General features: G+C 34.6%; 1 protein-coding gene across 2 annotated transcripts in view; it reads right to left on the reverse strand.

Annotated features, from left to right (window-relative positions):
* Positions 1 to 6,768: 6,768 nt before the first annotated feature.
* Positions 6,769 to 16,038, reverse strand: part of LOC123557349 (DNA ligase 1-like) — a 60,180-nt gene continuing 50,910 nt past the window's right edge. For both annotated transcript variants that reach the window (XM_053543710.1, XM_053543709.1), the window contains 3 exons: positions 13,374 to 13,451; positions 13,115 to 13,210; positions 6,769 to 9,058 (listed from right to left, as the gene is read on the reverse strand). In XM_053543710.1, coding sequence (XP_053399685.1) covers positions 8,519 to 9,058; positions 13,115 to 13,210; positions 13,374 to 13,451 — 714 coding nt within the window. In that variant the 3' untranslated portion in view covers positions 6,769 to 8,518. The remainder of the gene's footprint in view (positions 9,059 to 13,114; positions 13,211 to 13,373; positions 13,452 to 16,038) is intronic.

Here is a 16,038-nt window from a genome sequence, read left to right on the forward strand (position 1 = left end):
CGATTTCAAAAACTACAAGAAAATACAATTTAATGTTTCGCCGATTCGTTTATTTCTCGAAAAATAAGAAATAAAATCATTTTTAATATCAGTAGTAATTAAACAAACCAGTAAGAGCTTCTTCTTCCGATAATTTATCCGTTTACTAACTGCAAAATTCAACTCACGCAAAGTCGTAGAAGCGTTGTTATAAACAGGTCACGCGTGTTCGCCGACAAGTGTCCAGAATGTAGTTAGGATTCATCCGCGAAGTCTCGCGGAAGAATTAACGTACTGCACATATCTTATTCGGGTCATTTAAAATGAAGCTGTCATAATTTAATTTCATCGATGTGGTAAACTCTTTGATAAGAGACATTCCAATGCTTTCAGCGGTACCCACTCAATAAAATACTAGCAGTATGTTCTGGAACTATATTTTGTCTTTCGCTGGATGTTACGCAAGCTTGGTAAGCCTGCGCAATTCATAAAATGCACAGCGCAATAATTTTGTTATTTGCGCAATGATTTTAAAGTTTATTTTTTGAAACGGACAGGGTAACAACTGGATAATTTGGCTAATAAGTTAATATGCAGTTTTCATTTGAATTTGTGAACATCATATTTGCTATTTTGTGACAAAAGGGCATAAAATTCGTCACCATAATCATATGCGCCATTGTATTACCAAATCCCGCAGAATCGTTATCCGTGTTTATACTTAATGAGCTACCGCGGAAGAAAATACGTGGCTTTATTCGAGTATTGCACAATTACAAGTCATAAATATGACAGATTACATCATATATTGGTCATAGCAAATAGGATTGACATAAATGAACTTCATTCAATCAATGAACTCTTTGAAATTAGAGACAATCAAATGGAACTACATCACTTCGCTGTGTTGTGAGGCCATTTAAGAATGAGAAATCGGGCGATAGCAAGGACTCGTCAAACGCTTGAAAGCGTTTAGCCGACTCAAAAATCAAACAACACCAAATCATAGAAAGAAAGAGTTGTTTGACATGAAAATTGAACAGCATGTAAAACATGTAAAACTTTAACCCGGAACAATATATCAGTATCTGATCTCAGTGACCTTAATCATTGAAGTGTCTGGCTCTAAACCAGAAGTTCTCTCCTGGCCCCTCTTAATATATTCTGTAAATTATGTATAGAGAGAAACAGTTCCTTTGATATTTACTGCTGTATGATCTATGATCCTATACCGCATGTTTTTCTCATTTAAAGAGAAAATAAATAAATATTTGTAAAACTTTAATCAAAACTACGAATATTTGAAAAGGACAAATTACTACTGATAGTAGCAATACTATTGACCAAGCGTTAATGTTTTGCAGACTGCAAGATAGTACTATACATGCGATGGCTGACTTGCAAATGGAATTAATTTGTTTGAGGAACCAGCAAAGTTAGCATATGACCTATTGCTTAAACCGTGGTAGGGCGTATATAATATCGACACCAACTTAAATGTGTAATTTCCATCAGTTTTAATTTTCTCAGCTACAAATAAAAACAAGAGCTGTCACACGAGACAGCGCGCTTGACTATTTCGATGCTGGATAGTGAAACTGGGCACATGTGAGGAAGCTGGAGCTGTCACTGAAGTGTTTAATTACTCCAATGTGGATGAAGATATTGGACAAAAGCTTAAGGCTGTGTCAAATGTTACAGTCTGTGTCTAACAGGGATCGAGAAGTGTATCAAAACATTAAATAAGTATAAAAAGGTCATAATTCATAGAAATATCTGCAAAAGTAATGCACCAGGACATTGTGTAATATCATGTGGCTAATAATATAATGTGTAGCAAGTATTTGAAGTTTTAATCAGATAAGAGAGATAGAACAGAAGTGCATCATAGCTTGAACCTGAAATTCTAGTAAAAGTGGGGTATAACTCATAGCACTTTGTGCAATTATCATGAACATTGTGTCATATAATGTTTGTGACCATGTGGAACCACCGTTATAAGTTTGAATAAAATCCATTTAGTAACAACCGAAATATAGTGAAAAAGAATCAAAATTAAACTGAAATTCTAAGTAAAAAAGGGACACAAGTCACTAAATATTTGTGCCAGAATTATGGACCTTGTGTCATATGACGAAGGCGACAATGTGGAAGAACTATTTTAAGTTTGAATCAAATTCATTAAGTAATAACAAAGATAAAGTGAAGGTGCACCAACATTAACTTAAAATTCTAAGTAAAAAGGGGGCATAATTCATGAAATATTATTGCCAGAGTTGTGGCCATTGTGTCATATGATGTGGGTGATGATGTGCTACAATTATTTTAAGTTTGAATCAAATCCGTTTGGTAATAAGAGATAAAGATTGAAAGTGTATCAAAACTTTAACCTGAAATTTTATGTAAATAGGGGAAATAATTCATGAAATGTTGGTGCCATAGTTATGACTCTTGTGGCAAATTATGTGAGTGATGATGCCGAACAATTGTTTTAAATTTGAATTAAATCCTTTTAGTTATAACTGAGATAAAGTGGAAGTGCACCAAAACTTTAACCTGAAATTTCAAGTAAAAAGGGGACATAATTCATGAAAAATTAGTGCCAGAGTTATGGACCTTGTGTCATATGATGTGGGTGACGATATGGAACAACTATTTTAAATTTGAATCAAATCCATAGTAATAACTGAGATAGAGTGAAAGTGCATCAAAACTTTAACCTGACATTCTGAGTAAAAAGGGTGGATAATTTATGGAATATTGGTGTGAGAGTTATGGCTCTTATGCTAGATGATGTGGATGATGATGAGGAATAACTATTTTAAGTTAAAAGCAAATCTATCGAGTAATTACACAGATAAGGAGAGAAAAAAGAGAAAGTGCATAAAAACTTTAACCAATATGGGGACGCGGAAAGTCGCCGACGCCGACGCCGGGTGAGTAGGATAGCTCTCCATATACTTCGTATAGTCGAGCTAAAACCGAAATTCGTATATATAATAACAGTTCCACTAAAGTTAAGCCTGTCTAGACACGAACTACCGATTTTGTGTAAACTGGCTATGAACTAAGCAGATGTAGCTGACATTGTTCATATTCGCTTTTTTCTTTTATTTTGAGCGTTTTTTACATCTCATTCTGCAAAATAGTATAAATAGTATAAAATTCATTGGTCCCCATTATAAACAATTCTTTGAACGGAAATGAAAAATATGTTATTGCTTTTCTACATAGAACATAGATAAGTGTGGCCAAGAAAATGCGAATATCAAGGGCAGCGTGACGTCATGCTACCTCCGGAGACAATAAGTGATTATTTTGATCTTCAATTATAGGAACATGATAGGATAAAGAAAAGCATAATATCAATATTGCTGCCTTCACTAGTATCGTTGAATACCATAATAGACTTAGTATTTTATAAACAGAATTTCTAACTCCAAGGTGTATTAGTTTGTAAACTTCTAACATTCATTTCGTTAGAACAATCAAACAACAAAACTGTCGTGTGTATAACATCAAACAACAAAATACCAGAATATTTTTGCAAGAGGAGATATTAGAAGCATCACATATATATCTTCAATAAGATTATATTGTTATGTATTCGTCCAAAACTATAAGCATCCTGTGTAGTGTTTTGTACAGAAATCGCATTTTCATTCACGGTTACGATTTTTTCGTCAGTTTGAACTGACACTGTACCTTCGATATTTTTTTACAAACAAAGACAAACATGTCATACTTAAAACCGGGTAAAGATAATTTATGGCCACCAACTTGGCGTTATCGTTTGAAAATTCGTAGATAATAAAGTCACTTACTATTGAAAATTTGTTGGTAAAAAGTAAACAAATATCGCCATTTTGAACTGCAAATAGCAAGTATCATATGTATTAACACCCCAGCTTATTACGCACTCGTTGCAAGTTTTACTCACAGAGTACAGATGCTACTATATGTTATCCGTATTAAGTTAAGTTATGACAAACGCTGAATAAACATATATATTTACTTGCTTTTAAGATTAATTACAAATGTAGATCTAGAATAAAAATAATCTATTGTTTAACAAATTCCATGTGCGGACATGCACTTGGTTTAACTACTTTAACATAGTTTATATACATTCTCTGTAAAATACTTAGACATGAAACCTTTACATTAACAAAAATGCCATCGTATAACTGAAATAGAAATCAAAGTAGAAATTTTAAAAAGCAAACCTACACGTCTTTTTTAATTGAATTCAATTTCCGTATCTATAATACGCGTCTGTTTACCTCTTTCATATACACATTCCTGCATTGTGTAAATATATGGCGAGATCGTAATCCGATACACTTACTGCCATTTTAGCGAGTATCTCAAAACATTTTATTTAGATACATTGATGATCAGAACAACCATCGGTTCCATTTTTCAATTTATATTATTACGTACACATGGAGCTGTTTTATTCAATGATTCACTCCTTAATTAAACGTGAAAGACCCGATAGGCATTTAGTGTTGGATCTGACCATCCGTCATTTTGATTCCGCCACACATTTTTGTAAGTCTTTTTTAGTGGTAACACTGACTACGAAATCAGGGGTCGTCAGTTCGAGTCCCCGCTTCTCCAACTATAAATTACTAACATTGGGATAAGAGTCCCGTGTATGGGTGCTTTACACCTGGCACGTTAAAGAACCAATGAAACTGGAATTGAAGCGTCTTCTGTATCTTGCAATATCCTCTTACTAACATTACTACTGTCTTCTGGAGGAGTTGCCCATATGGGTAACCGGTGGCGACTATTAATAAACATACATGTACATAGATACATACATACACGTTCTTGTGTACTCGTCTGCTGCAGTTCTGATCCAATCTAAATGAAATCTGGTATACATCATCAACATGAAGTGGTGCATAATGTTAGGATTTTTGTGTTATTCCCCTTAATTGGATTTGATAATATTAATACTACATCTGTACATTGCTTACTCAACTACTCCTTATGGTTTCCATCAAGTTCAAATGAAAATTCATATACAATGTCAACATGAATTTGACAAGCGAATATCATCGGGTTTTTTTTTTGTTCAATTATTTTTTCTTGTGTTATTAGCCGTTGCTGGACTTAACAATATTACAACATTTGTCAGTGTGTAGTCATCTGGGGGGTGCGTGGGGGGGGGGGGGGGGTCACACTGTCACAGTTAAGTCGTATGGCAGAATTGGTAGAGACAGACCCCAGGTGCACCTCCATGCGTTGTCGTAGGTATGGGCAGAACCACCAGCATTCCGTAAGCCACCTGGACGGTTTTCACACATGAAGAATTCAAACAACTCATGTGAAGTTTCGAACCCATAGTGGTGAAAGGCCAGTAATTAGAAGTCAGCAACATTTACCATTCTGTCATGGCGGCCTTTCTTGAAATTATGTAGACAGTGCAAAAGTATGATTAAAGTAATTTATGAAAGTGACCAAGCATAATGACCGCCAGTTACTGTTTTGAGCGATTGTGTGATTTCATTAATGAACTGTCTCCCATTAATGATCAATATTTGGTTGGTGTTATCATAAACCTTTTTTCTACATACAAGTGTTACAGGATATTACTGTAACTGCATCTAAAGCATGATTTAACATATTATAACATAAAACTATCAATATTTTCTTGTTTTAAATAATTACACCCTTTAATATGCTTAGGATTACATTTATTAAAGACTGTCATAGTAAAGTTGATTAACACTTTCCTATTCATCTGGTAACAAAGAGTACTTATTGGCATGCAATTCATTATAAATACAGACAGTGAAGGCCATTAAGGATTCTATGATACATGGAACTGGAGTCAACTGGGGGTTATGTTACATCATGAACACATTTTCAATGATCGCTAATGAGATGGTGATTATTAGCTGGGATGAAAGCTGTCCAGTTCAGATCGCATTTGTCCAGTCGTTAGAGCCAGAGATAAAAGATATTGTAAGTTTTTCTTCTTCAAAAAGTGCTGTTTGAGAGGATTTAATGGCAGAGATATTTATTTTAAAGGACTCTTACGACTGATGCCAGTCTAATATGATATATATGTCATTTAGATTTGTTAACTGTAAAAAACATAATATAGTATATGATTTATTAGACCTTCATACATCACTTGTCTCTGTGGCCGAGATCGACTTTGAAGTAGTAATTAATGTTACACGTTTTCAAGCCGTGTGTTCAAACCCCACCAGAACCGCACTTTTTAACCTTGTTTTTCCTCCTTTTACCTTTTAAACACTATTTTGGTATGTTTGCGATTCAAATTCATAAAAAACAAATCTTTGTTTTCTAGAAACCAATGATGGTTATGAAAATGTCAAATACGGCCTTGGCATGAACAAACTGGTACTGAACTAAGTTGAACATCTACATGATAAATTCTTTATTGCGTTACCAAAATGGGTTGCATTTTGATTTTCATGTTTTCTAATATAACATCTTTGTTAGAAACTTTCAAATATTTTAATTTTGATATGAATATAAGCACTTTTATAATAATAATTATTAAATTTGTCCAAGATTTACATTAACAAGTATATATTTTGCCAAATTTCATTAGAAATGCAAATATATAAAGTTATTATTACCTCCCTTTGCCTATCTACGTTGCGCAACCAAGATAGATTGAAAACGAATGAATTTTAAAGCTACATGCTGTTTTAAAACTTGCCTTTTGTTTCAGGCAGTTCAAATATCCCAATATTTCTCAAATACAAATGTAAAACTAGACATTATATTAAAACCTAATTGCAAAATTTCATGAAAAGTAATGAAATATACATTTCGAGTAGGAATCTAACTTTATGTAATGGGTTCTTTTGTTCCTTAAATAAATCTCTAGCAGAATATATGAAAACTGTAAAATGTCATTAAATATTGCTCAAATGTGATTGACCACATTTAAACACATTGTGACCATGACACAATGTGACCATTTAGACATGTATCACTGGAACATAGAAAACATGCTTAAACACTTACAAGTCGCACGTGAAGCAAAATACTTAATCGAACTGTATTTTCCATCTGTTTCTACCCATGAACAGAGCTGTTTAAATACATAAAATGCCTTATTTTGAATTTTGGACACAATGTGACCAAAAACGGTAAATGGAAAAACGGCAGAAGTCACATTGCAGTATAATACATCGTTGGAACAGGAATGTTGTTGGCTGGAACATGGCCGGTAAAAATATATCTAAATATGACAAGAAATAGTTGAAAAACATGAAATACCTTCTGGGACATAATTTGTCAACATACAGATGATTTATTCTATAAAGTTAAATCCGACATAATTTCACATGGTAAACTATGTTGAGAAAGCTGTTGCTGGAAAGAGGACAAGCTCTGCTAGTGGGCTAAACATATCTAATTTTAATCCGAAATGTAGACCTTTTTGAAAGATGATATACGACACAGGCTTCCAGATTGCAAAATTACAGTATAACAGTAAACATTTTGAATAACTCTGCTACAGGGTATCTGCGTACAACACAATACGATCTCATTCCTTTGGAATGTTTTCCTTATGTTTGTGTGCAAGTGATACATCTCATCCGTAAATACGTAGGTACATAATTCAGATTATTTTTGAAACATGAACTAATATGATAAGAGACAAGGAGTCTATTCATCGTCTAAATCCAGTGTTGCAATGATAATTAAGTGTACTTGAGCATTAAAGGATTCAAGCTTACATAGTGAAATACAGGTTGATAACATTTTCTATAATAATTAGAAATATATATAAAAATGCATATTTGTGCTAAAATATCTGATTACATATTTCTGACACGTCACGATAAAGAATATATACGATTCCGTGACATCACTAATCTAATAAGATAATAAAAGCAAATAGTTTGAATCGCGTCATAAATGTTGTTTTGCAAAAATATCCATTATCTATCATTAATTGTTATATACCTACATTCTGTATATATTGACACAATGATGTACCGAAACAAGTTTATGTAAATTTCATATTCGAATTCATTTCAAGATAAAAAGCTGCCTTGCGCGGTTTACATTGTTTAGTCTACTGAAGTCATTATTGCCGCCTTAAAAGGATTAGTCCACTAGCGTATAATTTATCACCCTAGATTGTTTCCAGTTGAACGCACTATAGAACGTCCCAAGGAATACAAGCGGACAAACAGTAAAATTATCGTTATTATAAAGAATACATGCCTTATATTTATACAATAGTGAATATTTGCAAAATAAATTGACATAGACTCTTCCAGTGCTGTCATCAAAATTGATATTAAATATTTTGATAAAGGCTGTAATTTCATAAGAAACATAATTATATGAAATGTATCGTATAAAACGGTATTGCACCCTGCGTGTGAGTGTGTGTTTTGTCTGCTTTGCTGAATGATTTCATCTCTCATTATATCATGTATATATTTTGTTCATATATTGTCAGGATATGAAATATTTTTCAGATTTACAATTAATGTACATTTCAATGTACATTTCGTAATTTGCTGTTTTATAATTGTGTAATTCTAGTTTCACTATCTTGTATCCGTAAATCTGTGCTGTCAACATCTGTTGCTGTTTGTGAGTTTCGTTTTTCTGAATGGCCATCTTCCGTTACGACGATCGTTTCCCTGGCGACTTTATCACTATGAACTATGGTAAGCGCCTGAGTTCCAGTTACACGTACGGAAGCTGATTTCGTTGGCACTTGAATGACATTTTTCTCCTGCGTTGAACGAAAGGATCTGGAGCGCTGCTTGGCACATTGAACAACACCTTTACATAGGAGAGCACCGTTCTTCTCCAAGAACACTGCAGGCCAGACAGCATATTTTATAGACAGACCAGCTTGTGTATACTCTTTATACATATTTTTATCAAACGGATCACCTGATTTGCAAACATCACATTTCAAATGAACCGGAGGGTCTTGAATTGCCATCAACCAACACAATTCTAAACATTTTTGAAGGTAGAGCTTCAACGCTTCAGATTCAAGAATTGACGAACCAAGTTTAGGAAACGCCTTTTCAATTTTCTTTCGGTATTTCTGAAATATAAAGTATCTATATTTAATTTTTGATTGCCTTAAAAGTAACAAAGCTTGTTTCAGTAAATAAGTTACGTACTTATATTGGTGTTTTATTCAGGCTTTACACCATTTAAACAAAATATCAGTTATGTAGAGAATGTCTGCTCACCAAAGCAATGCTTTTTTTTATATTTTGATCAGTAATGGCATGTTTTCCACAAGTAAAATAGAACTTCGCCATCAGAATCAGAGTCGATTTGAACACACTTCTGGTATCGAATAGGTGACCTATCGACTCATATACTGTGGACTGTTATGTTAAATATTAATATGCTAGTTCTACTGGTTTAGATTAAGGGCATATTAGAATCGAAAATCGTGGTTTACCTAAATTAAGACACTCAAAATCGGTAATACGTCACCAGAATAATTCACTCGGGCTACGCCCTCGTGAAATTATTCCACGGACGTATATCCTCTTTCCGTGTATTAATAACATTAAAACACGATTTTTTTTATACATTATTTCTTAAATAAAATGAACAAATATTTTATCACTGATTACACAGCCAGACAGAAAATGTCATACTAAAATACAGGTATTATTAAGTTTTCTTGGGAAAGAAAAAAATATATTGATGTGAATTATTGCAGACAGACTGAGTTTAGTAATCTAAAATTAACAACTGTTTAACACAAAACTGACCTTGGTAGCAAATATAAATCATAAATATTTGAGACTTTTTATAAGACGAGAAATAAGCAATAAAGGTCCCCTATTTGAAGGGCCATGTGTCAAATTTGTTGTAACAAGAACCGCTTTTTTATCTGACTCTTAATCGAAGGACCTGCATATTCTTTAAATAAACCACCATCTATAAGCAAGGTTCTTGTTCTCTTAAAGTTAACGCAGTATCTATCTTTTGTGACTGACGAATGGACATCCAGACGGACGAACAGACAAACAAATGTTCAAATAAAACAAATTAGATATATTTCATATTGCCTTCCACCAAATATAAATGTTTCACGAAAACAATAAATCTCTTCTATTTTTAAAGTTATGGAAGAATCAACCATTTTGACTGACGGACTGACAGATGAACGAACAAACGGAAAGGCGGAAAAGGTAAAACAAGAGCTGTCCGTAAGGCAACACGCTCGACTTTTCTTAGTGCTTGACTCTGTATTAGAGCTTCGCCCGTAAAAACTTTAACCAAAAAAGTTAAAAATAGGCGTAACTCTGTCAAAATTCAAATCAGAGTTATGGGGTTGTTTCTCCTGGTTTACACTTTGATAGTAGATAACTATTTTAAGTTTCAAGTCGAAAGTTTTGATGGTAACAGAGATATTTGACTTTATCAAAAACTTTAACCAAAAACAAATCTAAGTTAAAAAGGGGCATAACTCTGTCAAAATTCAAACCAGACTTAGAGGGATTATTTCCCCTGGTGTACACTTTGACAGTAAATAACTATTTTAAGTTTCAAGTCAAAAGCTTTGATAGTAACAGAGATACTGGTCTTTATCAAAAACTTTAACCAAAATAAATCTAAGTTAAAAAGGGGCATAACTCTGTCAAAATTCTAATCAGAGTTCGAGGGATTATTTCCCCTGATGTACCTTTTGATAGTAAATAACCATTTTAAGTTTCAAGTCTAAAGCTTTGATAGTAACAGAGATACTGGACTTGATGAAAAACTTTAACCACAAATTGTAAGTTTAAAAGGGGCATTACTCTGTCAAAATTCAAACCAGTTATGGGGATTATTTCTCTTGGTGTAGAATTTGATAATCAATAAATATTTCAAGTTTCAAGCCAATAGCTTTGATAGTAACATAGATATTTGACTTTATCAAAAACTTTAACCAACAGTGACGCCGACGCCAGGGCGAGTGCAATAGCTCTACTTTTTCTTGTCGAACTAATAACGTGCATCTTCTGCACATTGTCGTCTATCAATGAATCAGGTGTCTTGAAAATAATATCTTGCATTTCAATTTTTTTTGCAAGATCCCACTTTCTTTATAAGTCTCATTCTAAGTTCTCTCTTAAGTATGGCTTTTAAAACTTTTATTTATTTCATGGGAAAGTAATTGTATGCTTTTAAAAAGGTGTCATTATTTCAATTTGGGGACAAATCTATCTTATTTTGTTCGGCTCAAATTCTAAGAATAGTCTTACAGTTAAAATGAATCTACATAAAGTGATGGTCGTAAAACAGCCTACTCCAAAGTTCAAACATTATCCTAGGTAGACTTAGTAAAACTGGCCCCGGTCTCCTGTGGAAATATATGTTTCAACGAAGTACTTTCATCTAAGATTACTGAATGCATGGATAAGTTATGTCTAGACAAGATCTCAAATTACTTTGACCCCTAATTGTGACTTTGACCTTTGATATAAGGGCATTGGATTTACGCGTGGCACTTCATCCCAATAAGGCAAACACTTATGCCAAATAGAAATAAGACTGCTCGATGTTCGTCCAAGTATTGACCCGGACAAATTGATCTTAACTGATCTTCGGCCCCTAACTATTACTTAAAAGTCCGATAGGCCTTGACACTCCATCCCATTCAGCCAAACACATACGCAAAATAAAAATATCATTGTTCAATGCTTGTCAAACTTATAGCCTGGATAAATTCTAAAAAATGACATTTATCCTCATGGCAACGACCTGGGGCTTACAAACATCACTCCGTCATATTCAGGCAACACTTACGCCAAATTAAAATAAGACTGATTCACGATTGTATTGTTAAACTTAAAGTCAGGACAAGCAGTCAAATGATATTTGAGCCCTCACATGCGACTTTGACCTTTTAGAACCCGGGCTTCATGCGCGACACTATCTCACTGGAGTAAACATGTATGCCAAACATAGATAAAATTGCTCCATACAATTCAAAGTTATGGCCAGGCAAGATCTGACATGATATTTAACAAGAGCGCCGCCAAACGGGGCAATATACGCATGAAGGCTTACATCATAGGATGGGAGCAAAATTTTAAGAACTTGACTGTTGTAGCCCCAATGGACTGGAACAACAAAAGGAAAACTTCAAAAAACAAATCTAAGTCCACAAAAAATATATTCAAAGTCTACAAAAAAAAATCCTTATCAGGTATAGGTATTTAAAAATACAACTTAAAATTGGAGGTACCATCCATGCTGTACCACAGAAAAGTGGTCTCGGTTTTTCCCTACGGCCAATAATAAAAAAGTTTCAAAATAAGCTATTTATAGTAACATAAAAGGGAAGTAATTCAAAAATAAATGATTGTAGGTACAAAAAAGAGATCTGCCAAATAAAAACAAGAGTACTGCAATGCAGAGCAATATACACAAAGCAAAGTCATATATGACCTTTAACCGCTGTGACCTTGACCTTGAAGCGAGTCATCCGAAACATGCGCTCTGCACATCGTTACAATGTGATGAACATTTCTGCCAAGTTTCTTTGAAAACCTTCCAGCAGTTCAAGAGTTACAGAGCGGACACGAAACAAACTGATATGACTTTTGACTCCTAAGTGTGACCTTGACCTTGAAGCAAGTGATCCGGAACATGCGCTCTGCACGTCATCTTGGTGTGGTGAACATTTGTGTGAAGTTTCTATGAAATCCTTCAAGGGGTTCAAGAGTTACAGAGCGGACACGAAACAGACTGATATGACATTTGACTCCTAAGTGTGACCTTGACCTTGAAGCGAGACATCCAAAACATGCGCTCTGCACATCGTCTCGGTGTGGTGAACATTTGTGTAAAGTTTCCTTGAAATCCTTCAAGGGGTTCAAGAGTTACAGAGCAGACACGAAATTGCTAACGGACAGACGGACAGACGGACACCAGCGTCATAACATAATACGTCCCTTCGAGTGTATAACAAAAAAGTGTGATTTTGACTTTTGAAGTAGAAACTTGGGGAAAAAGATAGCTCCATTAATGTTTTCCCAGACAAACTATAAAATGAGCTTTGACCCTCTCTCCCAATGTGGCCTTGACGTTCGGAAAACCGTAGGTGAAGAGAAATATGCTGTATTAAGTTCGTATCTTATTGGTTTACCTCTGTCAAATCTTTGCTAGGCTGGACGGCTCGTTTTCTTTGATCTTTCAATTGCTTTATAACATCTTTTACTTGTTGATCTGGATGTGGTATAGACTGAAAGTAATTGAATATGCATTTCATAAAACTCGGTTAAAGCATATGCTAAAAAGATAACACATACGTCTTCAGATGGAGTGGTGTAACTGGCAAAATTTATTAACATTGACATATTATATTAAACTCTAAGGCAGTGTGAAAATATAAACAATCTGCATACCCCACGGAAATCGCTGAGAATATGATGCAATGCCTCTAACTGGCTTTCTGCAGTTTCCAATGACATTTTGTATGCTGTCTGTAATATAAAAAAGCAAAAAAACGGGAATATGTGGCACAGTGCATCCTCCATTGATGTAATAAATGCTCACATTTAGTGTTCTTGTTTTGTACTGTTGATAACGTCCATAGTCTGTAGAATATTAAAGATATAAACGGATTTATGGCAGTTCGACCAAACATTTTACACGGCATGTTACATGATACACATATGAACGTACAAACTACATTAATGATATACTAACTTGTACCGGTCGCATTAGTGTCTCTGATAAATTCTTGCATTTGAACACGCATGTAGGTAGTGCATTACCGCATCAAATTGCAGTCATTCTAGTGTGTATGCTGGTTAAATAACCAGTTGTACTATATGTTTACGTTGATATATAATTATGGAAGCGTCCTAGTGCCAGCAGAGAGATTTAAATTTGTCTTACGTACGACTTACTATCTCCTACGTAGGAGTTAGTATCTCCTACGTAGGACATTGTATCTCCTACGTAGTACTTAATATCTCCTACGTAGGACATAGTATCTCCTACGTAGGACATATTAAGTACTACGTCGGAGTTAGTATCTCCTACGTAGGACTTAGTCTCTCCTACGCAGGACTTAGTATCTCCTACGTAGGAGTTAGTACCCCGTACGTATGTCACTGACTAAAAGACCCTCAAGCATGCGCAGTGGAACAATATACTCGTGTGTACTATTATTTTGTAAGGAAACGTGTGTAATCGAAAATTACACGGCCTGGATGACTTTATAAAAACATATTTTGCATCTGGTATGAAATACCGTGAAATATTACTTTGTCTTGAAAAAATAAATGGGTTTAAAGTTTCTTTACGAAGCCTTAAACGGATATTGTCACGTATGAAGTTATTTAGACGCATAAATAAAAGTGATGAACTTAGTGTTGCTTTCTATGTCATAGAAAATGTAATGACATCCAGCAAACAACTTGGATACAAGATGATGCATCAGAAACTCCTTCAAGAGGGATATGTTGTTTCACAGGAAACAGTTCGCCTGATGATGCATATTTGTGACAAAGAAGGTATTGAACAGAGAAGGAGAACTCGTCTTTAACGTCGGATGTACCTGAACCTTGGACCTAATTATTTATGGCATATCGACGGGTATGATAAACTTAAATCGTACGGGCTGTGTATCAACGGAGCTATCGACGGATTTTCTCGTTTCATAATATGGCTTGAGGTGCACAAAACAAACAGCGATCCTAAGATAATTGCTGGTTATTTTATGAATGCTGTGAAACGCTTGCAAGGCTGTCCAACGCGTGCTAAATGACTAAACATCTCCCTTCTTTCAATGTCTAACACAAACTTCCTAAGTATGGATTAAAGACACATTTGACCAAGTTCTGAATTTGACAGATGAAGTAGTCAATAAATTTTTTTAATAGATATTTTTGAACATTTTTTTTAATTTTTTATTTTTGTATTTTTTCGGGGACTATGTAGTTTGGTAATAGTCACACTGCGATACCCCCAAGGTGCACTTCTAGGCATTGCTCCAGGCATGGGCAGACATCAGGTTACAACCGCCGACATTCCATAAGCCAACCGGGCGGTTTATGAGCATGAAGAATTGAAACATGTCATGTGAGGTTTCGAACCTTTACCGTTCGGCTATGGAGGCCTCTCTTGAAATTATGTAGAGAGTTCAAAAGTATTATTAAAGTATATCATGGAAGTTACTAAATATAATGACCGCCAGTTATTGTTCTGGCCGATTGTGTGATTTTAAATAAACTTTATCTTAATAAAGGAACTGACCTACAAATTTTGGCTAAAAATGGTCGTTCTTTAAAATTGAAGTTCGGTCATACTATGGACATTAAAATTCGAGTTTTTGTTTCTAAACTATCCTTAATCTACTCAATCAAGAAAATAAGATGTCAGAGCCGGGAATCGAACCCGGGCCGCCACGGCAATGAAAATTTTCCTGCTGTCTTTAACAATACTGTGAAATCATTAATATTCGTGGGGGACCAAATTTCGTGGATTTCATGGTTGAGTCAATCCACGAAATTTTATCCCAACGAACAAGTATTATTCCCATAAATATTATGTTCAAAAGTTGAAATCCACGAATTCATATCCCCACAAAATTGCCGTTTAGACCAAAACCACGTAATTTTATGCCCGTGAAATTAAATGATTCTACAGTATACACCACGGAGGAATATGTATACAATGACTCTTGAATGTAGATATTTGATAATTAGGCAGTTTACCTCAGTAAACGCTTTTTAATTTCCAGTGTAAAAGTTAGTTAAGACAACTAGTTCTCATGTGTTTCAATAACATATAATCTGTCAGTAATTGATTCAAAGCTTTCTTAAGCGGTATTAGCATCAATTTCTTGATACTGGTACCTAAAATTTCTCTTTTTCCTGTTATCGTATGATCTCAAGGACATTGCCTTTAATAATCAATATGTATTAGGTGTCATCATCATTTGAGCTGCGCCATGAGAAAACCAACATAGTGGCTTTGCGACCAGCATGGATCCAGACCATCCGCGCAGTCTGGTCAGGATCCATGTTGTTCGCTTTCAAAGCCTTTTGCAATTAGAGAGAC

This window comes from Mercenaria mercenaria, chromosome 5, assembly GCF_021730395.1.
Source record: "Mercenaria mercenaria strain notata chromosome 5, MADL_Memer_1, whole genome shotgun sequence".
Classification (NCBI taxonomy): Eukaryota; Metazoa; Mollusca; class Bivalvia; order Venerida; family Veneridae; genus Mercenaria; species Mercenaria mercenaria.